General features: G+C 62.0%; 1 protein-coding gene and 1 long non-coding RNA gene across 3 annotated transcripts; one reads left to right on the forward strand and one right to left on the reverse strand.

The window, feature by feature from the left end:
- Positions 1–1,701: 1,701 nt before the first annotated feature.
- Positions 1,702–21,377, reverse strand: GRK2 (G protein-coupled receptor kinase 2). Of its 2 annotated transcripts, none has more exons than XM_086676791.1 (21): positions 21,014–21,377; positions 10,465–10,541; positions 8,628–8,701; positions 8,414–8,515; positions 8,217–8,291; positions 8,030–8,091; positions 7,248–7,299; positions 6,865–6,956; positions 6,384–6,483; positions 6,211–6,289; positions 5,991–6,121; positions 5,609–5,703; positions 5,427–5,534; positions 5,161–5,227; positions 4,779–4,879; positions 4,170–4,236; positions 3,995–4,090; positions 3,624–3,786; positions 3,331–3,467; positions 3,106–3,216; positions 1,702–2,996 (listed from the first exon to the last, which is right to left on the reverse strand). In XM_086676791.1, exons 1-21 carry the CDS (start codon positions 21,124–21,126, stop codon positions 2,832–2,834), a joined length of 2,067 nt encoding a protein of 688 aa, XP_086532917.1. In that variant the 5' UTR covers positions 21,127–21,377; the 3' UTR covers positions 1,702–2,831. The 2 variants fall into 2 exon arrangements, with proteins under 2 accessions (XP_086532917.1, XP_086532916.1); XM_086676790.1 differs by having other exon boundaries at positions 3,106–3,219; positions 21,014–21,376.
- LOC147576350 (uncharacterized) lies at positions 10,112–14,984 on the forward strand. The gene is made up of 2 exons (XR_015240698.1): positions 10,112–11,078; positions 12,821–14,984. It is a non-coding gene; the product is annotated as an uncharacterized LOC147576350 (long non-coding RNA).
- Positions 21,378–21,979: the final 602 nt, after the last annotated feature.

The following is a 21,979-nucleotide window of genomic DNA, read 5'->3' on the forward strand; positions in this document are numbered from 1 at the left end:
TTTAACCTAGAAGTTTGAGCTGAATCTCTGGGCTGGGAGGGTCAGGTTGCCATTTTCACCCTGCCCTCTCATTGGGGCCAGGTGGCTCCTGTGCTATCTGGGATCACTTTGCCACCCCACCCTGTGGTATTGTCGGGTCGCTGTGATGTCCTTGGTTCTCTAGCAGGTCAAAGGCGTCTGAAGGTCTGGAACTCTACATCAGGCCCTGCTGGCCACCCCGCTGCAGCCCTCTCTCACCTCCACCTTTTTTGAAAGGGGCTCCTTCCTTTCCCAACCTTTTCAACCCAAATCTAACAACACTTCTCAGGCCCAGCCTCTCCTGATTTCTGCAGTCTTGAACACAACTCCCCACCAGCCTGTGAATCCTAATTCCATTGTCTTCTCAACCCTTTTCCAGGACCCCTTGTCCCTCTCAACCCCCAAGTCAGGCTTCTTTCCCCCTGCCTGAAAGCCTGTTTCTAATCACCCTGATGCCACCTCGAGGACTGCATTTCATCAGTCATCATGGGACTCTCATGGGACATCTCTATGCCCGGTGTCCCATGCTATCCCATTAGCATTACTAAAACCAGATCTGGTCACATTCACCCTCTTTCCCCAGGCTGCACTCACTGCCTGTTGTAAGGCTGAGCATGCCCCAGACCTCCCTGTGTGCCCTTTCAGACTCCTACCTCTCTCTTGTCCCCAGGTGCAGCCCATTCCTGGTGGGCAATGTTCTTCCCATCTGGCCTCCCTGCCTCCTATCCTTTGCCTCCCTCCATGCATCACGTGCTGGGAAATCAGTGACTTGTTCTACAGCCGGCCCTCATCGTGCAGCTTGTCCAGAGCCTTCAAGGGACTTCCCAGAGCCTAGCCAAGTTCAGACCCCACATCCATTTCCAACGTCATCACTAAGTGCACGCTGGGCTCTGGGCCAGGATTAGCCTAGCGGTCAGGGCCTCCCGGGCTGGCTCCTTCCCACAGTGCTCCTACCAACCCGAGGCACTCCTGACTGCCTGGCCGTTTCCTCCATCAGGAACATCCTCCCCAACGCCCCACCCCAGTGCTGCAGGCCTAGCTCAAAGGCCTTTCCCTCCCAAGTCTCAGCCTCTACCCCCAGCAGCCTTCCTTCTCCACCTGCCGTGCTGTGCTCTGGCTGTGGGCCCCTCAGCCCTGCCCAGCAGAGTCCAGCACAGAAGGGGCGGCAACCAGCATCACCACGTGGGCCTGTAGGGCAAGTATGTGGGGAAAATGAGGTTGAGCAGAGCCTCCGGGTAGAGACCAAGTGCTGGGGGATCCCTCAGGCCGCAGGAACCCCTACTGGGGGGCTGCACAGCAGGGCAAGAGGGCAGGCCAAAGCCAGAGCGGTCCAAGGGCCCAGAGGCTACTGCGTGACCCCAAGGGCAGAGGTGCCTGACTACCCGAAGGGTGTCCTCAGCACAATGCCTGGCGAGCTGAGGTGCTTGGCCGATCGGTCCAAATGTGACACCAAGCCCCTCTTCCTGCTTCCCCTTGTGTGGGAGGAGGAGCCGGTGGGGCGGGAGAGGAGGCGTGGAGCCCCCCGCCCTACCCTGGGGAGGGATTGGGCCAAGGCAGGCTGGCCCTGATGCCCGCTGTGGCAGCAGAGGGGACCTGGCACCACCAATACCCTCTCTCCTCAGGCCCTAGCCCAGCGGTGGCTGAAAATGGTCACTGGGCACAAAAGAATCGGACACGGTCAAGTCAGGCACCATTTTTTATAAAAACGCATAGTCTCATTTTCCACTCTTTAAAATCACATTCAAAAATCGGCAAAGGAGCGCCCCCGGGAGTAGATGGGAAGGGAGGGTGCACCAACCCAGCCCCAGGGGGAGGGGGCGCGACACCACACACGGCAGCGCGACTGGCACAAGGGGGCATGCGGCGGGCGGGGTGGCGCCCTGTGGGCAGTGGCACTGACGGGACGTGGGGCTATGGGGCTGGACAGCCCGGGGAGGAGGGGGGGGCACACTGACCAGCCCAGGGTGGCGAGGGCTGGCCCCGCCTGGCCCCTCTCACTGTGCTGCCCGGCCCATCAAGGCTGGTCACCTATGGTCCCAGGCAGATGAGGCCTCGCCCAGCCCAGGGGGGGCGGGGGACCTCAGGGCCAGGCTAGGCCAGTGTGACACAACCCACAGCTGCCTTTCTGTGGTCCCTGAGCCCGGATGCTCGGCGGGGGAGGGAGGGGGGACCGCAGGGAGGGCAGCCGCACCTGCTGCCAATGCCAGAGTCCCTCAGTGTCCAGGGAATGTGGGAATGGAGGCGGCCAGTGATACAGGGGCTCTTCCTGGGCAGGGGCACAAGAGCTCGAGTCACTGTGGCCGGGCCCTGGGGTCAGGGAGATAATGGGCCCCTCCTCCACCGACTGGCTGGAGGACAGGACAGTGCAGGACTGTGCCCCTGTCACAGGAGGGGCTTCGGTGGGAAAATTCAAGTAGTATCCCTGTGCTGCGGCCTCCCCTGGGGTGGGGGACGCTGGGCCACCCCGCTGTGCTGTGGGCACAGAGCCTGAGGGGACACAACGCGGTGCGGCATCGTCCCTGGAGAAGGGCCAGGAGGGCTGCAGGGGCTGCCGCTCCCCCCCGCCCCCTGCTCCCACCCACAGGAAGACACTGGGAGGGGAGGCCCCTGGAGGGTCGGGGCTGAGGGCGGCCGGACAGTGGCTGGGTCGGTGGCAGCAGGAGCCAAGGCAAGCGGGCCCCCCCTGGGGGCTGGGCCAGGCTGGGGCCACAGGAAATCACAATAATTACAAAATAAAACCTTTTCCGCTTTGCGGGAAAACAAATAATAAAAATTCGACAAAATAAATTAGAGGTTTATAAAAGGCGGGCGGGTCAGAGGCCGTTGGCACTGCCGCGCTGGACCAGCGGCACCTTGCTCAGCTCCACCACGGGCGAGCGCGGCTTGTTCTTCATCTTGGGCACGCGCTGCACCAGCTGCTGGGCCTCGCGGTACGCGTCACGAAGCTCCTTCTTCCACTGCACCAGCTCAGGGTCGCTCTGCGGGCACCCGGGGCCGTCAGACGGGGAGGAGGGGGGGGGGGGCCTGGGTGCCCGAGGCTCCCTTCTCAGCCCGCCCCACCCGCCGCCGGCCCCTGGCCCCACTCACGTCGCACTGCAGCACAAACTGTTTGCCGCCGCGGATCTTGAGAAGGAGGCACTTCCGCTCCTTGATCTGCGTCTCCTCCACAGACTGGATCTCCTCCATGGTCAGCAGGCTCTGCTGCAGGGCGGGCGGGAGGGGCGGGAAGGGGCGGTGAGGACGCGGCGCGGGCTGGCGGCCCCGGGCACTCACCCCGCCTCCGGCACCCGCGGGCACCAGCCCGCTCCTTACCGGGGCCTCGCCCTCGCCCCGCCACTCCAGCCGGTTGGGAAACAAGTAGAAGTACCGCCTCTGCCACTGCGTCAGGAAGGGGTTGCCCATCTTGGACATGTAGCCATGCATGATGCAGTCCTTGCCCAGGGCATAGTCTGCCGCGAGAGAGTGAGAGGCGCGCTCAGCCAGGCCCGCCCGGGGCCGGATCCTTGCTTCGGCCTCCCAGTGACCTCGGTGGCTTTCCGAAACCTGAGCCGATTTCTCATCTCCAAACTGCCCAGTGGGTGCCCACGGCAGCTACGAACCCTCACCTTCCTCGTGGCCCAACTGCTTGTTTTTGGTTTTCTTGCGGGCCTCCAGCCGGTCAGTCTCGGCATTGATGGTGTCGAAGACCGTCTCGGCCACCTCCTGCTGCCACCGCTCCGAGATGGTGAGGGGGAAGTTGCGGTAGAGTTCCTGGTCACTGTCCAGCAACTTCAGCGAGTAGACAGGGCAGGGACATCCATCCATCAGCCACAGGCCTGCCCAGCCCCAGGGCTCCCAGGCAGGAGGGGGTCTGGTCTCACACGGCCCCCCACCCTCCCAGGCACGTTTGGGGAGGAGGAGCCTGAGGCCCAGCGGCTGACAGAGCCCTGCAGGCCAGGATCAGGGCTCATGTGAGAGGCCAGGGCAGGCCCGGTACCTTGATTCCTTTTGTGTCCTCCTCGTCAAAGGAGCCAATGTCGAAGGCGTCAGCAGCGTTCACCTCCCCTCGAGGGGGGATCAGCGGGGGAGGGTACTGCAGCAGAGCACAGGCTGGGCATCAGCACCAGGCAGGGGCTACAGGGCGCCCGCCTGGCCCTGCCCCAGGCTGGTACCTTCTGCAAGAAGACCATCTGCCAGTCCAAGGAGCGGAAGAAGGGGCTCTCCTTTACCTCCTGGGCCCTGTGGGGAGATGTGGGTCATCAGGCGGGGGCGAAGCCTGGGCGCCGGAGCAGGTGGCCCAGGCTAACTCCTGCTGCCGCCGTTCTCTGGCTCTGCCACCCCGGGAAGGTTCCTTAAACCTCAGCCTGTTTCCTCATCTCTAAAATGGGGAGAACGGTTCCCACATCATAGGGCCGTTGGGAGTTTTCACATTTGTAAGTCTTGCGACATCGTGCCCAACAACTTAGTAAATGCTTAATAAACACAAAAAGCTGTTGCCATCATCATTATCATCGCCACGTTTGTTACAGGGGCCCTTCTGGAAGCCGGTCCCCCAGCAGCTCCGGCAGCTGTGCGCCAGGCAGCCCCGTCCCCTGAGAACACTGGATGGGGCTGGCCATCTCCCAAACTGTGAACCCCTCAAAAGAGGCTGGCACCAGGAGGGGGCTCCAGTGACGGGACACAGCCCTCATCCTCAGGCTAGCCTAGCAGCATGTCCAAATACCCAGGGCCTGGCAGGGAGGGAGGGCCTGGGACAGTTGGCCCTGGTCCCGGGCACTCACCCTCGACCCAGGCAGCCCAGTCTCCGGTTGACATCCCTCTGCAGCAGCCCCTCCAGCAAGGAACGGAGCTCGGGGGAGAAGGAGTCGGGCAGCTCCACAGCCTGCGGGGAGGAGTGGACACTGGCAGGGTCCGAGGATGGGACCTGGCCCCCGGCACAGGGAAAGACAGGGCCCAGCTTCCTCATTTGCCCCCAGCGGGCACATTTGTTCTGACAACACAGGGATGGGAAGCCTCTGGGGCAGGAGGCCAGAGTAAGGATGAGTGGCCCAAGTGTGTTGTTATTTGGTGAGAACCAAGAATCCCTGACCCTGACACGCACAGGAGACCCCATCCCCACGGTGACCGCCCCCCATGGACTCCACCCAGCCTCCCGACACTCACCATTGTCAATGTCATGCGGTCAATCTCGTGCTTATCTTTGGTCTTGTGCTGCCGAAAGGGGCTGTGCCTGGGCAAGAAGCACAAGGTCAGAGGATAGGAATGGGGAAACCGAGGCAGGGAGCGACAACGATCCTCATCCAAAGCCAGGGATGGTGCCGCCCTAACACCCAGGCAGCTGTAGCCCCCCTCCCCTAGACACCTACCTGGACTAGGGATGAGCTCTTCCCTGTCCCGTCCCGCCCGCCGGCCGGGGAGGGCCCACTCACCCCCGCAGCAACTTGAAAAGCATGCAGCCCAGGGAGAACCAGTCAGCGCTGCTATCGTAGGCCACGCCCTTCTGCAGGACCTCAGGGGCCATGTACCCGTGGGTGCCCCTGTGGGAGCAAGGAGGCCATGAGAGGGTCTGGCGGAGGGTGCGGGAAGGGAGAGTGGGGGGCCGGGCACTCACACGCTGGCGTGGGGCTTCTTCTTGGAGAAGTCGCAGGCCAGGCCGAGGTCTGAGATGCGCACGTGACCGTGCTCGTCCAGAAGGATGTTGGCTGGCTGTGGGGGAAGCCCAGTGAGCAGCCTCAAGGGTGACTCAGGACAGGGCCTGGCCAGGCAAGATGCCAGCTAGGTCACTGTCCTCACCCTGGAGTGTTGTGGGTGTCCAGGGACAAGGCCCCGGGTGGGGTCTTCCCCTCCTTTCCCCAGTTACAACCGGAGTCCAGAAAATGGCTGGGTAGGGGGGCCGGTGAAGAAGGGAGCAGCCAGCCGACTCCGTCCCAGACGCCACTGCTCTGGGCTGGGCGGGCCAGTGGCGTGGAGGGGAGGGGCGGTTAGAGCCTCACCTTCAGGTCCCGATAGACAACGAAGCGGTTGTGCATGTGCTCCAGGCCCAGGATGATCTCGGCCGCGTAGAAGCGCATGTCGGCCTCGGAGAAAACCCCGTGCTGGGACAGGTGGTAGTGCAGGTCCCCGCCTGAGGGAGGCAGCCCCGCAGGGTGGCGCTCAGCTGCCCGTCCCAGCGCCCAGCCCCGCGGCCCACCGGGGGCCGGGCCGCGCACTCACCGTTCATGAGATCAAGGATGAAGCTGAGCTTGTCCGGCGTGTGGAATGCGTACGACATGCACACGATGAACGGGCAGTCCTGGGAGGGCATGGGAGGCCAGGTCAGCAGAGGCCGCGCACGGTTCTGGGACCTGAGGCTGCTGCAGTGACCTGCCCGGGCCCTCCTGGCTCACCCCAGTGCTGACGAGGGACAGCATGATGCGCTCGTTCAGGGCCAGGGTCTCCCCCTGCTTCATCTTGATGCGCTTCTTATCCAGACACTTCATGGCATACCTGGTGGGGAGGGGGGGGTGGGCGCTGGCTGGTCAGTCAGTCCACATGCACCTTCAGCGCAGAGCCCAGGGCTGTGTCTGGAGCGGGGGGTCCATGGGGGGCGGGGGGGGGGGCAAGTCCTCAGGGCTCTTGCGGTGAGAACTGGACACTGAGACGAAGCAAGACAGAAGGCAGGAGAGAGTACTGGTGAGGCGGCGCCTCTGGGGGCCTGTGGGGGGCGGCAGCACCAACACAGAAAGGGGGGAGACAGTAGCCTCTGCAGAGACCTGCCCACGTAGGACCTGGGGGCCCCGATCCCCTCACGGCTTTTCCATGCACACCCCCAGGGGGCCCTCCCCTCCCTCAGGCATCCCACTTGACACTGGCTGAGCTGGTGCTCACATCTTGCCCGTGTCGGCCTTCCGGCACCCATAGACCTCGCCGAAGCCCCCTCGTCCGATGATGCGGTGCACGCTGAAGTCGTTCATGGTCAGCTGTGGGGCGGCAACAAGCAGGGTCAGAGCACCCAGGGCAGAGACACCCAGGCAGCGGGGGGGGGGGGGGGGGGGGGGGGCCAGTCCCAGGCCCGGGACCACCCTCGCCACGCACTTACCTGCCCTGAGCCACCCTCACTGGGATCCTGGCACCGAGCCCACAGCCACCGCCCTGGGGGCTGAAGGGCAGGCTCCCCCGACCCGCCCAGCCCTGGCCGAGCTTCGGTGCCCAGCTCCCTGGGAAGGGTGGAAGGGAGGGAGCAGTCTTCCATGCCCACCCGGCCCACTCACATGGATGTTGAGCTCCACATTCTTCCACTGGCAAAATCGTGTGAATTTATCGCTGTAAGAGAAGAACCAGGGCTCAGATGAACTTCAGAAAGTGGGCAAAATGATGCTGGGTACGAGCCTACCCCACACCACTGCCATTGTCTGGGGTCCCGAACCTCAGATGTCCTCTCCTGGACTCCCAGGAGTAGCGCTGGCCCCAGTGGGTTTCAGATAAGCTTAGAAAAGAGGACCTCCGGTCTGACCTGGACTTCCTCCCACTGTATCCCTGACAATGCTCATCTCATCCCTGCTTGTACGCCTCTAGTGACGCAGCACTCACCCCTGTGAAACTCCCCCTCCGTTGCCTGGCAGCTGGGACCCCGAGAAAGCTGTTGCTCACATCAAGCTGAAATCTGCCTGCAACTCCCACCCACCAGGCCAGCTCTGGCCACGGGGGCCACAGAAGAAGACGGTGTGTCCTTTTGCGCCACCCTGATGCTTCTCAGCATAGATGGGCCCGGCAAGGTGCTCAACAGTCCATGAGAAGGAATGACACTTAGGTGGTCCTTCACACCCCGGAGAATCCCCTGGGGCTCGGAGATGCCTGGCACTAAGAAGGACAGGGTGGGACTGTGGAGGAGGTGGCGGCTAGGAGCCTGTCCCACTTCTCAGGAGGCCCTGCATGGGGCTGTTGGCGGGGCCCAGGCACCCGCCTGCCTGGATTCTCTCCTCCACACCATCCACACCCCTTCTCAGAGCTGCCTCTTCCTCCCCTGCCCCTCCCGCACATGCTCTGCTCTCACCTCTCGATGAATTTCTGGAACACATCCCCTCGGAGGTTCTGACAAATCTCTTCAATGTACGGCTAAGGGGAGAAGCTGGAGGTTGGTGACTGAGCCAGACTGGGAGCCGGCCAGGCTCCGTGACCTCAACGGTCCCAGGGTGCCCCTGGCTGGGCAGGGAGGCAGCGGGGATAAGCCCAGCACGCACCTGGAAGAGATCCGGAGGAACCTGCTTCTTCACCAGGTGGCCCTGGACGTGCTCAGTGGCACTTTTCGAGAAGGGCTGCAGAAGACAGAGGTGGCTGTGAATCCTCTGCAGGGCCCCTGCATCCCTGCCCACACCCCAGGCCGCTCTGGGCCGGCGCTGGGGTCTAGACCTAGGGACGGGCTGGCCGCAGCACTCACGTGTGAGCAGGCCAGCAGCTCCTTCATGATGTAGGTGTCGAAGACCTCCCGGCTGCGAGCCAAGCGCTCCTCCTCTGTCTCCAGCTTCTCGTATTTCTTGATCTAGAGGACAAGATCCCCACAGGTGACACAGAGGCACCAATGGCAGGCATCTTAGAGACTGAATGAAAGCAGCCCAACCTTCTCCCCTCTCTGCAGGCAGCGGGGGCCTCACCTCCTCATAGAACTCCACCAACGGCTTGGCCTCCTCTAGGTGTTTCAGGCAGAAGTCTCGGAAGAGCAGGTACCCTGAAAGCAAGTGTGTTGGGTCACACGGGGCCACGCCCCTCTCTGGCCTTCCCATCAGGGCGGGCGGCGTGGGCTTGGGGCTCCCTGGTCAGAACTGGCCAAGGAGGCAGCAGAGGTGGTCTCTGCCCCAGGCAGGGACAGGACGAGGCGGCCCCAAAAGCTGTCACCAGCTGAAGATTCTCAGTTTCAGGTTGAGGGGTGCCCGTCTCCCAGAACCCCAGATGTCAGCTGGAATGTGATGGGTGCTCCGGGCGCTCTGGCGAAGCAGAGGCTGACTCCGGCTCCCCGCCCTCTCCCTGCCGTCTAGGGCCTGCACCGCACCCCACTGGGCGGGCTGTGTGGGGGCAGATCCACCTGGGTCAGGCCAGAGCATGGCGGGCAGGAGGAGGGCAGCCTCCCAAGGGGCCCACGTCCCTCTCCCTGGATGCCCCATATTGTGCCCCCGCCGTATCTGGCCGATTCTCACAGCAGCCCTGAGGAACAGTTGCAGAAACACACCGGCGGAGGCCTGTCAGGTGGGCCGAATAGAAGGTTCGGCTCTACTACCCGCTGGTGGGCGCTGGGAAAGACAGGCCAGGGGGTGGGGCCTCGAAGGGCACGAGGCCACTGGGGAAAGTAAGAGGCAGGACAAGCTATGGGAAGGGCTCCCAGGCCTCACCCCATCCAGGGAATGGGGGCCCGAGGCCCGGCCCCAGAGCAGCCCTGGAGAGCAAGGGGGAAGTAAGGGCAGTCCCCATTCCCTCCAGCCTGACATGGGTGACCAGCCTCGCACTGGATAGCTTCCGTGCCTCTTTGGGGGCACTGCCCGGACACCTCCGGCAGAGCACACAGCTGTCACTTCTGGTAAAGGCGGCCTGGCCTTTGAGTCACTCGTGACCTGGGTTTCCCAGTGGGCAAGGGGCTTTCACTGAGGCCAACTCATCTGGCCCTCCAACAGTCCTGGGCAGCAAGGCTTCTGAGTCCTAATTCCTAGGTGAGGACACCAACAGGCTCAGAGAGGTGAAGCCACGTGCCCAAGGTCACACGGCACAGGCAGGGGGCCGACCCAAACTGTGCTTTTTGACGCACTGGCTCCCCAACACTGACTTCCAATGCCTGGTCCTGCCAGGCCGGGCCAGGCCACTCCCACTTCAGAGCCGAGATCCTGCTCTCCTCTCGGGAAGGCCGAACCAGAGCTGTGTGTGCCTGAAGCCTGCTTCCCGGGAACCACCCCAACCCAACCTTGCCCCGTGGGCCAGTGCTGCAGCAGCGGCACTGTAAAACAAGGGCACTGGAGGAGGGGGCTCGAGGGGCCACTGAAGCAGGTTGCTCTCAAAGAGGGCCCATGGGGGTGGGGGTGGGAGACCACAGCTCGGCAGGCGCCACAGGAAGGGCCCCGCCCCTTCCTGTCAGCTCTACCAACGGCCCGCAGCAGCTGTGCCTGCGCCAAGGGGAAGCTGCAACTCTCAAAAACAAAAACCCAAAGGAGGAACTTCCCCGGCCGCCCTGGAAGACTGCTGGGCCCCCACCCCCTTCACGGGGCTCCCAGGGCTGACCGCCAGGGGCTGGGAGGCACAGTGGGTCACCACCCCGGGGGACGCGGGGTGCTGGTCACAACCCTGCCCCATCAGATGGGAGGCCAGACCTCCAGGGAGGGAACAGAGGCCAGCCGGCTGGGGTGGGGGCAGGAGAGCGGCCTCGGGGTCCTCCTGCCCCCTCGCCTCAGGCCCGGGGCAGCTGGACGGTGGCAGGAAGTCCTTGGGGCTGGCAGACCTCGTACTCACCCAGCTTCTGGGAGAAGATCTTCTCAAAGGTCACCTCGCCCCGGTCTTCCAGGTACTTCTGCATGACGCTTCGGATGCTGAAAGACAGCGGGGGTGGGGGGGTGCCCTCAGTGAGCCGGAGCCCCCGGGGCTCCTGCCAGGCCTGCTGGCCTTGCCTCTTCCCCCCCGGGATCCAGAATGTCACTGTTCCCTCCAAGAAGGCAAACTACCAGCCTGGGCCTGCCCACCTGGGCTCTGTCCCCAAAAGCTAGGGAGGCCAGCAGGTGGCTGCTCAGAAGTCCGGTCCCAGTACGGCCTCATGCTGGCTTCGGGAACCTGGCCAAACCTCAAAAGCCGGGCCTCACCATCAGCAGATGATGGGTAACCAAAATGGGGCCTATCCTTACCACGGAATACTGCTCGGCCGTAAGGTGGGACAAAGCAATGATATACAGAAATGCTACGACACGGATGAACACTAGCACGCAGCGAAACGAAAAAAGAGAGTCACAAAAGGCCCCCAGGTCTATGATGCCACTTACGTCACATGTCCAGAACAGGCAAATGTACAGAGACAGAGAGCAGATTAGTGGGTGCCAGGGGCTGGGGCACAGAAGAGGAGTGACTGCCAACAGGTAGGGGGTTTCTTCTTGGGGGTGATGGAAATGTTCTGGAATTAGGGTGAGAGCTGCCCAATTAGGTAGGGTGAGAGTTGTACTAAAACCCACTGGGCCGCACTCTTTAAAATGATGAATTTTAGGGGCGCCTGGGTGGCGCAGTCGGTTAAGCGGCCGACTTCAGCCAGGTCACGATCTCGCGGTCCGTGAGTTCGAGCCCCGCGTCGGGCTCTGGGCTGATGGCTCAGAGCCTGGAGCCTGCTTCCGATTCTGTGTCTCCCTCTCTCTCTGCCCCTCCCCCGTTCATGCTCTGTCTCTCTCTGTCCCAAAAATAAATAAACGTTGAAAAAAAAAAAATTAAAAAAATAAATAAATAAATAAAAAATAAAATAAAATAAAATGATGAATTTTATGTTATGTGAATTATATCTCAGGTTTTTTTACACAGTAATAACAAGACGAAACAAAAACCAAGCCCCGGCTCCTGTGTTCCTAACATCTGAATTAAAAACATGCCCCTCTGTCCCTGGGTTGCTTGGGAGGGCAGCAAGGGAAAGGCTGGCCGTTGTGACCGTGGAAAGCCCAACCCAACGGTCCCCACCCGGAAAGCTCACCTTCAACGCCAAGGGCTGTCTGGGCAAGCGACACGGGGCTATCCTTTGTGCCCGAGACAGACCTTGCCGTCCCCTCCTCCCCGCTCCTGGGTCACCTGTACACCAGCCCTGCCGGCCTGCCTGTCACGCCTCCACTGGCTCAGGCTCCCGAGGAACACTCTTAGCTGCCTGTACCAGGGACCAAGCTGCGCAGTCACACCTGAGCCCAGGCAATGCTCACAAGGCCCTTAGGATATGTGGGGCCACCGGCAGGCCACCGACACAAGACGTCGCAGCTGGTGAGGACCAGAATCAGAAAGTCTGGGCTCTGTGGCCCTGCATCCCTCTTGGAGCCCAGCGTGGGTCACCAGGGCCTGTTGCACGTTTTCTACTGGAAGGTACCACGTACCCCTGACCTCCAGGCAGGCCCTCCCAGGGCGCAAGTTCTGCATGCGTGGCTCTAAGACATGACACAGTGTGTGACAAAGCCTGACAGGACCCACTCAGGAAGGGAAGAGTGTTCTGGGCCATCACGAGAGGCTGTGTGGAGGAGGAACTTCACTGGGTTCCTCAGTGCAAACAGGATGTCAACAGGTGGCAAAGCCCAGGGCAGGTGGGTGGATGTGGGGACAAGCAGGGGAAGACCCGGCCAAGGTGAGCAAGAGGCTATCCCAGGCAGGAGGGAGCTCGGCTAGGGACGCTTGGGAAGCTCAGTCCAGGGAAGGCAGAGTCTGCTGGAGGCCCCACGGGAGGAAGCCCTGGTAGTGAGACACTAGAGGGACGGCCAGTAAGAAGGGAAAGAAACAGGGCTGGGTGCGAGCAGGCTCGGGCCATCGGGCAGGCAGAGGAGTTGACCAGGCCAGCGGGATGGCAGCCCAGGCCTGCAATGGTCTGGCCCACGAGAGAGGTGTCTGAGGTGAGAACGTTCCAGGCAGGGCCAGTGTGGCCCACGGACGCTGCCCAGCCGCTGGGCCTATGCTCGGAGGCGGGGGGACTCCTGCCCTTTTCTGCTCAGCACTCTCCTTCTGAGACGGTCTGAGCGGAAGCCCAGGCTCCACTCCCCCCAGGCTTCCGCTCGAGTTTGAGCCACACAAGGAAAGGCCACGCAAGATAACAGGAGAATTTAGAGCTATCTAAATGACTCCCTCCTCTGCTTCCCCACCCTAGAAGGCTGGAAGATGCCGTGACCTCCTCCAACAGCAAGAAGGGTGCTGATGACCAGGACAGCCCTCCCGTGTCCCTATCCTGCGACTCCAACCAACGAGAGCGGAGCTCCCAGCTGAGGGCCAGTGGCTTGGTGGCCCCACGCCAAAATGGTGGCCACTTCAGAGCTGGTTCCCTCAGGAAAGCAAGGATGCTGTCTGCAGTGGACAGGGGCTCTGAGGCCAGGATGTGGTCCTCACCCAGGCCGGCACCGTCTCCCCTCCTGACTGTCACATGCCAGCTCACTTCCACCAGCCACCATCAAGAACACATCTCCCCAGCCCCAGGGGACCCACAGAGACTCACAGGCACTCGGGAGGCGAGGCCTGATTCCAAGGCCTGCTCTGTGCTCACACACGGCAGAAACTAGAGACACCTGCCCTGGGCCCTGCAGCCCAGAGACCAGAGCCCCTCATTTCCTGTGAGGAAGAGCTTAGGACCTCCTTTTTGGAGGACAGGAGGGCAGGCCAGGGGCGTGCTGGGGTGCAGCATAGCAGCCAGGGCCCAGTGCAAGGCAGCGAAGGGCCGGCAGGGTCTTGAGACCAGGCAGCCAGGAGTTAGGGGCTCGGAACCTGGGGCTCTGTAAGGGCCAAGTGCCTGGATTTCACCTGTAAGGTGGAACAGGAAGGCTGGATCCTCACCACCCCTTGGCTCAGCTCTTGGCACGCCATGTCTGCACCCAAATCCTGTGTTTGGGGACATTTTGGTCTATGGAAGGGGATGGACAAGGTAATAAAGTGGGGGGCGGGGGAATCACAAAATGTCAATCCCCCACGGAGGTAAGTGGTCAGATGGAGGTCAGGTGCAGTCAAGCGGGATGATGTCCAGATGCTTCAGATCCAGATGGGAAGCCCCCCTGAGCCCCAAACTGGCTTCCTGGGAATCAGCGTGGCTGACACCAGCTTAGGGAAGGCAGCGTGATGGGAACACCCCCCGCTTCCCATCACAGGACCCGGTGACCCCCAGAACGGCTGGGAACCGGACCCTCCAGGGAAATGCCCTCTCCCCGAGGGCCCGTGGACGAGGGAGCCAGCCTGCAGCCCAGCCTTCTCCCTTCCCGGCGGCTCTGCTGTGGGGTGAGCCCAGGAGAGAGCAGAAAGTGGGGCACCGGTGGCCAGACCCCGCCTCCCCTCTGGAGCTGCATGGGACGCCTCTCTTCCCAGCCCACAGCACTTCACTTTCTTCCTTAAAAAGAAAAAAAAAAAGTTTTCTAAATAAAATAAACAACCGCCCCCCCCATCCAAACACAAGATTGGACTGAGCAAAGCCTTGAATGGAAGGCCCCCAAAGCGACAGCGTTAGGGTTTCCTGTCTGTTCTCATGGGGCTGGTGGCCAAGGGAGCCGGTAGTTTAGAAAAACGTGTTATGGGGCACATTCCCGCCGGGTGGCAAATACAGGCTGGCACGGGCAGCAGCGGTGGCCTCCTGGGCTGGGTCACCTTCATCTGCAACACCCGCTCCCTGATACTGGCAGAGTCTAGGGTGGCGACGAGCCCAGAGCAGCATTTCTGCCCCCACCCAGGCCAACAAGTCCGATATACAGGAGCACGTGGCTCCCTGATCAACTCTGGGCTGTCAGGAGAGCCAGATGCCTGCATCCCCCCCGCCAGAAGGACCCTCAGGCGCTCAGTCTCTCTGGGGAAGGGCCCCTGGCTGCCTTGGCTCTTGCGGTCAGGGGGACACCCACGCCTGAGTTCCAAACAGCTCTCCCCAAGTCCCCTCCGTGGAGGAGGCCAGGCCAAGTCACAGACTTTAACCGTCCAGTTGGCCCACTTGTGAAATGACGATGTCAACAAATTTCTGAACTGTCACCACCGCGCTGGCCGGTTGAAAAGCCTGAGGGGGTGCCTGGGTGGCTCGGTCGGTGAAGCAACAGACTCTCGGTTTGGTTTCAGGTCATGATCTCACGGTTCGTGAGATTGAGGCCCGAGTCCAGCTCTGCACTGTCAGTGCAGAGCCTGCTTGCGACTCTCTCTTCTCTCTCTCTCTGCCCCTCCCCACCTCATGCGTGTGAGTGTGTGTGTGTGTGCGCACACACGCTCTCTCTCTCCAAATAAACTTTTAAAAATTTCTAAAAAAAATAAAATGAACACATAAAATAAAAAAATGGAGAGCCTGAGACGACACAGCAGAATTGTCCTAAGATGCTAGCCTTGCTGTGAGCGCTCCCCTCCTGGAGGCAGCCCTCCCGCTGGGATCCCCCAGACTGCACCTCTTCTAGAACATGATCATAAGCTATTTGGTCTCGTTTGGGTCTTTGCCCCACACCCTCCCACATCCTCAGAGGGTGCCGCCTGCTTCCAGGCCTCCTGACTGGCGAGCTCTGACCAGGGCTGGGGCCAGGTGAGTGGCTCACAGACCAGCCTCACACACTCATGCTCATCAGCCTGAGGACCCAGGGGTGGGGGGTGGCGGGCGGGGACAGAACCTGATACCAGCCCCTGACGAAGCAGCAAGGGCCCTGTGGCAGGAGGGCCTGCCCTGTCTGGCAGGGAGCTGCCGGGCCCTGCTGCCTACGGCCAGGGCTGTTCGCTTTGGCCCCAGCTGCTCCCAGGAGCAGGCCAAGCCTGACACTGAGGGGGAGAGCGCATCCTCCCCCGCAGCCCGGAGTGTGGGTAGGGGTGACAGGACGGCAGGCAGGCAGGAAGGGGTTGAGGGCTGTGGGGGAGAACTTCCGGTGCCTTCTGGAACCACATGGTTCAGAAGAAAGGCAAGGTCCCTTGCTCTGTGGCACAGAGGCTGATCCTGGCCCTCACAGACGACTCCCACACAGGGTCACAGACGGCAGCTTGTGTGGACTAGCAAGGGCTGGGGGCAAACACGCTTGTTTTGTTTTGATGGTGAGGAAATCTAGGCTAGAAGCTGAGTGGCCTGCCCAGCATCCCACATGGAGACAGCAGCCAGAAAATGTCCAACTCTCCCCGAGAAAAGGCGACTCGCCAGGCAGGGGCCTTCCCCTGCAACCTCTGCAGAGGACCCGGACTTGTACCCTGGCTGCCTCCCCCTCCGTCCACTGCCAGTGCTGTGGGCAGCGGGTAGCATCTCTCCTGGGAGCCCGGCGGGCTACGGGCAGCTTCGGCTGGCACCTGGCAGGCCAGGGTGTCACCGGGATGCCAGAGTTGCGAAAGCCCAGGACGGTGCAGGATGGCACGGGGGCGGCAGGGCCTGGTGGGTCTGGCACGGCCACGCCTTGAATAGCCACGCTCTGGGAGAGGACAGTGAACGAGCCAGCGGAGCAGAGGCCGTGGCTGTGGCAGCGGCTCCTCCGTGGCATTTCCAGGAAACCTGGCACTGAGGTGGCAGCAGGAGGAGGAAGTCCCCTGGGGCTTCTTATTAATATTTCTCAATGACTTGCCCTGGGGCTCAGTGTCCTCAGCTCGAGAACAGGGCTGCATACCAAGTGGGAAAGACCAACCCTGAAGGCCACCCGGAAAGGCCAAGCCCAGGGAAGAGAAAGAGACACGCACTAGGTGGCACGCACACAAGCACCCCCCCCCCGCCCCCACGCAAACGCCCAAGCCACCCAGGCTCCCAACAGTCAGTGCGGTGGCCACGACGTGGCTCCTTGCGGGATGTGCGGGGGGGGGTGCTCTCTGGCGGCCTTGTCACATGTCACGGCTTCTATGCTAACATGACCTGAGTACCACACCCTGCAATTTACTGCCATTATGTTAAAACGCACCAAGAACAAAGTTCCGGGGCCCCGTGGCCCGTGGTTCCCAGGAAGGGGCTGTCCACCCCGACCTGGGTGGCCTCCAGAGTCAGAGAATGCCCCGCTCAGAGACAGAGCTGCTAACGCTTTTACACCAGAAGACTCGCTTCTGAAACCCTGCTCCTCTGCCAACACAGATGCTACCCTTCGAGGCAGCAGAGATGCAGAGAACGAATGTTATTTAGAAAAAAGCTGCAGCCAAACACGTCATTTTCAGTATCTCTTACTTGAAACAGATCAGTGATAACTTGAGCACAACTCTCTGTCTTATGTGACCAACAGAGCACAGTGGCCCCTTGGGGCCACAGGAGGAAGGGGCAGGTGTGAGGGAGGCTGTGTGATCCTCAAAGACTCTCACGTGCTCCTGGCGTTGGCTGTTTGCTCCGAGGCAGGAGCAGAATATCCTGGAAGCACCAGCCGTGCGCGCGCAGCCCCTGGGTGCCCGGGGCGGGGAGGAAGCGCCGCTGCAGAGTGCCTACACCTGACGTCACCGGGAATTTACTACTAGGGATTGATCGTGCATTAATAGGACACGTTATTCCTGGTTTGACAGAGCCCAGATTCCCCTGCACAGATTCCAACCCATAATGCTCATGCTCCCTTCAAATCCACTTACTGAGGGAACAGCGGGAGGGCGGGCAAGCAACTTAATGGCAAAAATGTGAAACCCCATGGCCTGGAGAGGAGCGCAGATGGGAACAGACGTCCCAGAGACCCACTCCTGAGCAAAGGAGGGGCTTCAAAGGCCCAGAGGGAATGACTGCTGAAAAGATCACCTTGTTTGGCGGGGTGTGGGAGTGAGGAGGAGAGCTACCGCTGGGGTAGAAAGTTCTGGGTGAGGGACAAAGGCTGGAAATAAACAGCGTTTTGCTGGTGATGGAGAAGTGGAGGAGGAAGGGAGGAAACCTTCCCCTGCACCCCTTCCCCGCCCCCCCCCCCCCCCATACAAATCGTGGGCAGGAAGTCCTGGAGGCAGAGAGTTAACAGGAACGAAGAAGCAGAGGAAGAGTGGCCCGGTCTGGGAGACAGGGAAGCCAGAAAAGGGCAGGAAGGAGGAAATCCATGGTGGGGGAGGGACCAGGAAAGAGCTGAGAAAATGGGAGGCTGCAAGAGGCACGCGGCTCCGACAATGTGCTGCTGGGGCTGCCACTGTCACCAGGGAGGGCAGGGGCATCTCCTGGGACCGCCTGAGCGAGGCTCCTGAGCCAGGAGCCCAGAGATTAATTACACCCGGCCTCCGCGGTCATATTAAGCAAATGACAGTAATTACAGGACCGCTGCTGGTGGAGGGAGAGCAGCTCCATCGGGGAGAAGCACAGACCACAGGCCCGAGGGCTGAAGGAGCACTGCGAGGTCATCCCTGGGGGGCGGGCCCTGGCTTTACTGAAGGGGAAACGGAGACAGGTGCAGTCAGGAAAAGGGACATGCTGGGATCGCAGCAGGATCACAAGCCGGGTCTCCTGTCTCCCAGCTACACAACACTGCCTCCTTCCATGAGGAGGTCGAGAAATGGGTCTGTTCCCTCAGATTCTATAGGGTGACAGAAGGGGAGGACCCTGTGCCAACTCAAAGTGGCACTGTGCCTGCCCAACAGCTCCTGTTCCTAGCCCTGACAAGTCAGAGCTGATGCCAGCCCCAGCTCCTGGCCAAGCCACAACCTGGGCACCAGCTGCAGGCAGGCTGCCAAGACGGACCACCCCAAGGTGGGAACGTCTCCAAATGGCATCTCGTCATGGACGAACCACGGCCATTCTTCCTGACCCTGACCCTGTGGGTGAGGGGAAGACGTGACCCCAGGCAGGAGCTGCCTCCTCCGCCTACTAGCTTTGTCAGAACGGCTCCATTCTGTCCCAGATGACGGGGCAGGGGCCGGGCCTTGTGCCCTGCCGCTTCCAGGCCAACCCCCAGACCACGGCGACCCAGACGAGGGGTGCCAGAGGGGAGAGCAGCAGGGGTACAGCGTTGTGTGGAGGAAATGAAGCACAGCAGGGGGTCCGGAGACCTGAGTTCAAATTCCAGCTTGCCTCTGGGACTAAGTCTCCTCCCCTTCCTGGGCCTCAGTTGCTTCAAATACTAAACGGGAGAATACCACCTTCGGGGCCCTGCTTTCCCACAGTTGTGGAAAGAATCAGCTGGAGTAAAAGCTAGCTTGCAAACTGGGAAGCGCTAGGCAAATGTAAGACACAGTCATCGTGACCTTCCAGGGCAGGAGGCATCCGACCCACCACGTGTGCGAAGCATAAAAGCAAAGGCTGGCATGTCCTCCGTTAGGAGAGGCCTGGCCTCAGGTCACCGACGGGCACTGCGAGAGCCTCTATCCATCTCACAGCAGTGGTGCATCTGTCCAACGCTGTGCTGCTGGATGGCGACCCCCTACGAGAAGCCATGACGCCTGGGTCGTGGTCTCCTGCTGTTCCCCTAAAACTCACAGCCCGGTTCCAGACATCACCCGGCCCTGATATTTCTTGAGCAACTGCTACACGTGAGGCATGGCCGTGCCAACTTCACAGGTTGGTTTTCGGATCAACTGAGATGACAGATGTCATAATAAATAATAAATTGTTATAATTCCCACCGTCGTTCCTATCAGCATCGTCACTACCACAGATGGTAAAGGGGACAGGAAAAGAAGAACACCCCGTTTCTCAGGGTTCTAACACCTGCAGGGCCAACCCAAGGCGGGGCCCCATCGGGAGCAATGCATTCTGGGGAGAGATTACCCAAACACAGAGAGTTCCAGAAAAGGTTCTGCCTGACACATTGCAGAGCCCCAACCTGCAGGAGGGTCTCGAGGCCGCAGCCACCAAGGAGAGCCGTTGTGAGCCCCAGAGGCTGACTCCCCCCCGTTTCCTCCCTCGTGGCTTTGTCATTTCTGAACTCATTTTTGTTCTAACTGTCGCTGCTCCCTGGACAGCCCCCAGCTGACAGTCAGCCTGGTTCCTGTTTTGAGAAATCTGATTGCAAATGTCTTAGAAAAAAACGGGCCCTAACGGCCTTTTCAAAATGCAGACCAATTTTCCTCTCCCAGGCCTGGTGTTCAGTCAATCCGAAACCCAGTGAACAGGGCACAGAGAAGGGTGCTGGAGATGGAGCCAAGGCACTCCCCACAGCTTTGCGCTCTGCTTCAAAGGCTTAGGACGCCATGGGGTCACGACCCTTATTTCACGCTACCCACATTTCACAGATGAGAAAACCGAGGCCCAGAAGCGGAGGGGAAGGGACTTGCCCAAAGTCACATGACAGCTAGGACAGGCCCAGGTTCCCAGGCCAGCCAGGCTTCCAGCATGCCAGCTCTCGGGCATGAGCAATCATGGTGGGCACACAGCTGTCGCAGATGCAGAACAGCCAGGCCCCGGCTCAGGCCTGAGTAGTAGACGTGACGTGGACGTGGAAGCCAGAAGCCCTGATCTGGTGGCGAGGCGCCAGCCCGGACTACCTGTGACACAGGGCGAGCCGCTCACCTCCGGGGCTTCCGCTTCCCCACCCGTTCGGTGGAGACAAAACTGCACCTGTCCTACCTGCTGACAGGTTGCAGTGCGGCTCACACAATGGGAAAATACTCTAGAAGCCATAAAATGCTGGCCAAACCTCAGCAACGGTCCATATCCTGAAGAGAACGTGCCTACATCCTGAACAGTTTCAACTTTGATACCGGGTGCAGTGACATCAATAGTCTCACGGAGAGGTGGCAGCCGTGGTCCAGCTGCTGCAGAGGTGCCGGGATATCCTCTGGCAAACAGCAGCCACGGGACACCACACGCAGGGCCGCCAGAGGAGGCATCGGAGGGGAGAGGGGCAGTGGGTGTCTCCCCCGCTGGGCTGGGGCACGCGCGCCACACCCTGCTCCCCCCCACCACCACCGCGGCCCCCAAAGCACTCTTAAACCCTACCCCAAGCCAGGGACCCTCCAGATGGGTGGGGGAAGACCAGGAAGACTTGCTGCCTCCCGCAAAACCTCACGCAAGTGTCGACCAGAGAGAGGGGGCTAGGAGTGGGGGTGCTGCAACCCCAAGGCGGGGTGCCGGGAGTCGGGAAAGCTAAGGGATGGGGGATGTAGTCAGGCCAGGTGGCCGGTGGCAGGTAGAGGAGGGGACCCCACGGGGACCAGGGGCTGCCGGGAGGGGCATGAAGGGCAGCACGGGGCCCCTGTGGGAGAAGGCAGGAGCGCGGGGCCGCCGGGGGCGAGGGCAGGCGGCGTGTACGAAGGGAAGGGAGGCAGTGGGGCAGGGGGCACTGCGCGGCCCGGGGAGCCGGCGGGGCCGGGAAGCCCCGGGTTCAGGTGCACTGGGCCTGGGGCCGAGGGGTCGGGTCGGGGTGGCCGAGCCCCGAGCGGTGGCCGGGGCACGGGGCACTGGGGGGTGGGGGGGGTCAGGGGCCAGCGGCGGGGTGGTCTGGGGCCGCGGGCTCCGGGTTCGGGGAGCGGGCCCGGCCGGCGGCCGCCTCACCTGGGTTCGGGCAGCAGGATCTTCTTGCTGGCGCGCGCGGCCGGCGTGGCCTTGCTCTTCTCCATGGCCATCAGGTAGCTCACATCGGCCAGCACCGCCTCCAGGTCCGCCATCTTGGCGGCGGCGGCGGCCTCTCCCGCCGCTCGGCTCGGCTCCGCTCCGCTCGGCGCGCTCGGCCCCGGCCCGGCCGCTCCGTCGGCCTCGGGCGCCGCCGCCCGCCTGGCCCCGCTCGGCGCCCGCGGCTCCGCTCGCCGCGGCTCACAGGCGGCGCCGCCCCATGGCGCCGGCTCGGGCCCGGCCCCGGCTCGCTCCGCTCCCGCCGGGACTGCAGTCGGGCCGCCGCCGCCGCCGCCGCCGCCGCCACCACCGCCGCCGCCCGCGCCCCGGAGCCGCCGCCGCCTCCGGCCCCGCCTGCCGCGCACAGCGCCAGCGAGCCCGCGAGGGGCCGGGCGGGCGGGCGGGCGGGCGGGCGGCGGCGCCCCCTGGAGGCCGCGCGGGCTGGCCCGAGCCTGACCCCCCTTGGCCGCGCGGACCCCTTCCCAGACCCGACCCTGACCCCGCCCCGGGCCTGGGCCGTGGCCCTTGACCCCAGACCTGGAACTCGCCGCGGGACCCGGGACCGAAGAAGACCCCGGACCCACACCTTGACCACAGCTCGGATCCTAACTCGGACCTCAGAATCCACAACAGACCGTGGCCCTCACGCCAGACTGGCACTTCAGAACATGATCTCGAGGACTTGGACCTCAGACGCTGGACGTAACCGCTGACTTCTGGATCTTGGTGGAAGTGTCTGACCTGATATTAGTCCTGGACGACATTCCTGAGCCCGGCCTCCAAATAGGACCCCAGGACTGGACCTCGGACCACTGCCTTAGACCACTGCATTAGACTCTGTGACCCGAGATCACAGCCCTGTGGCTCTCTCCACACCCAGACCTTGACACTGACCCCAGACCCCCCACA

Source organism: Puma concolor, chromosome D1 (genome assembly GCF_028749965.1).
Source record: "Puma concolor isolate L17-30 chromosome D1, mPumCon1.1.hap2, whole genome shotgun sequence".
In the NCBI taxonomy this organism is placed as follows: domain Eukaryota; kingdom Metazoa; phylum Chordata; class Mammalia; order Carnivora; family Felidae; genus Puma; species Puma concolor.

Coding starts and splice junctions, on each gene's coding strand:
- GRK2 (XM_086676790.1), bottom strand. CDS start 21,126: ATGGCGGACCTGGAGGCGGTGCTGGCCGATGTGAGCTACCTGATGGCC. Junction 8,702..10,464: donor GATCTTCTCCCAGAAGCTGG/GTGAGTACGAGG, acceptor ACTTGCTTTCAG/GGTACCTGCTCTTCCGAGAC. Junction 7,300..8,029: donor TTCCAGAAATTCATCGAGAG/GTGAGAGCAGAG, acceptor CTTCTCTTACAG/CGATAAATTCACACGATTTT.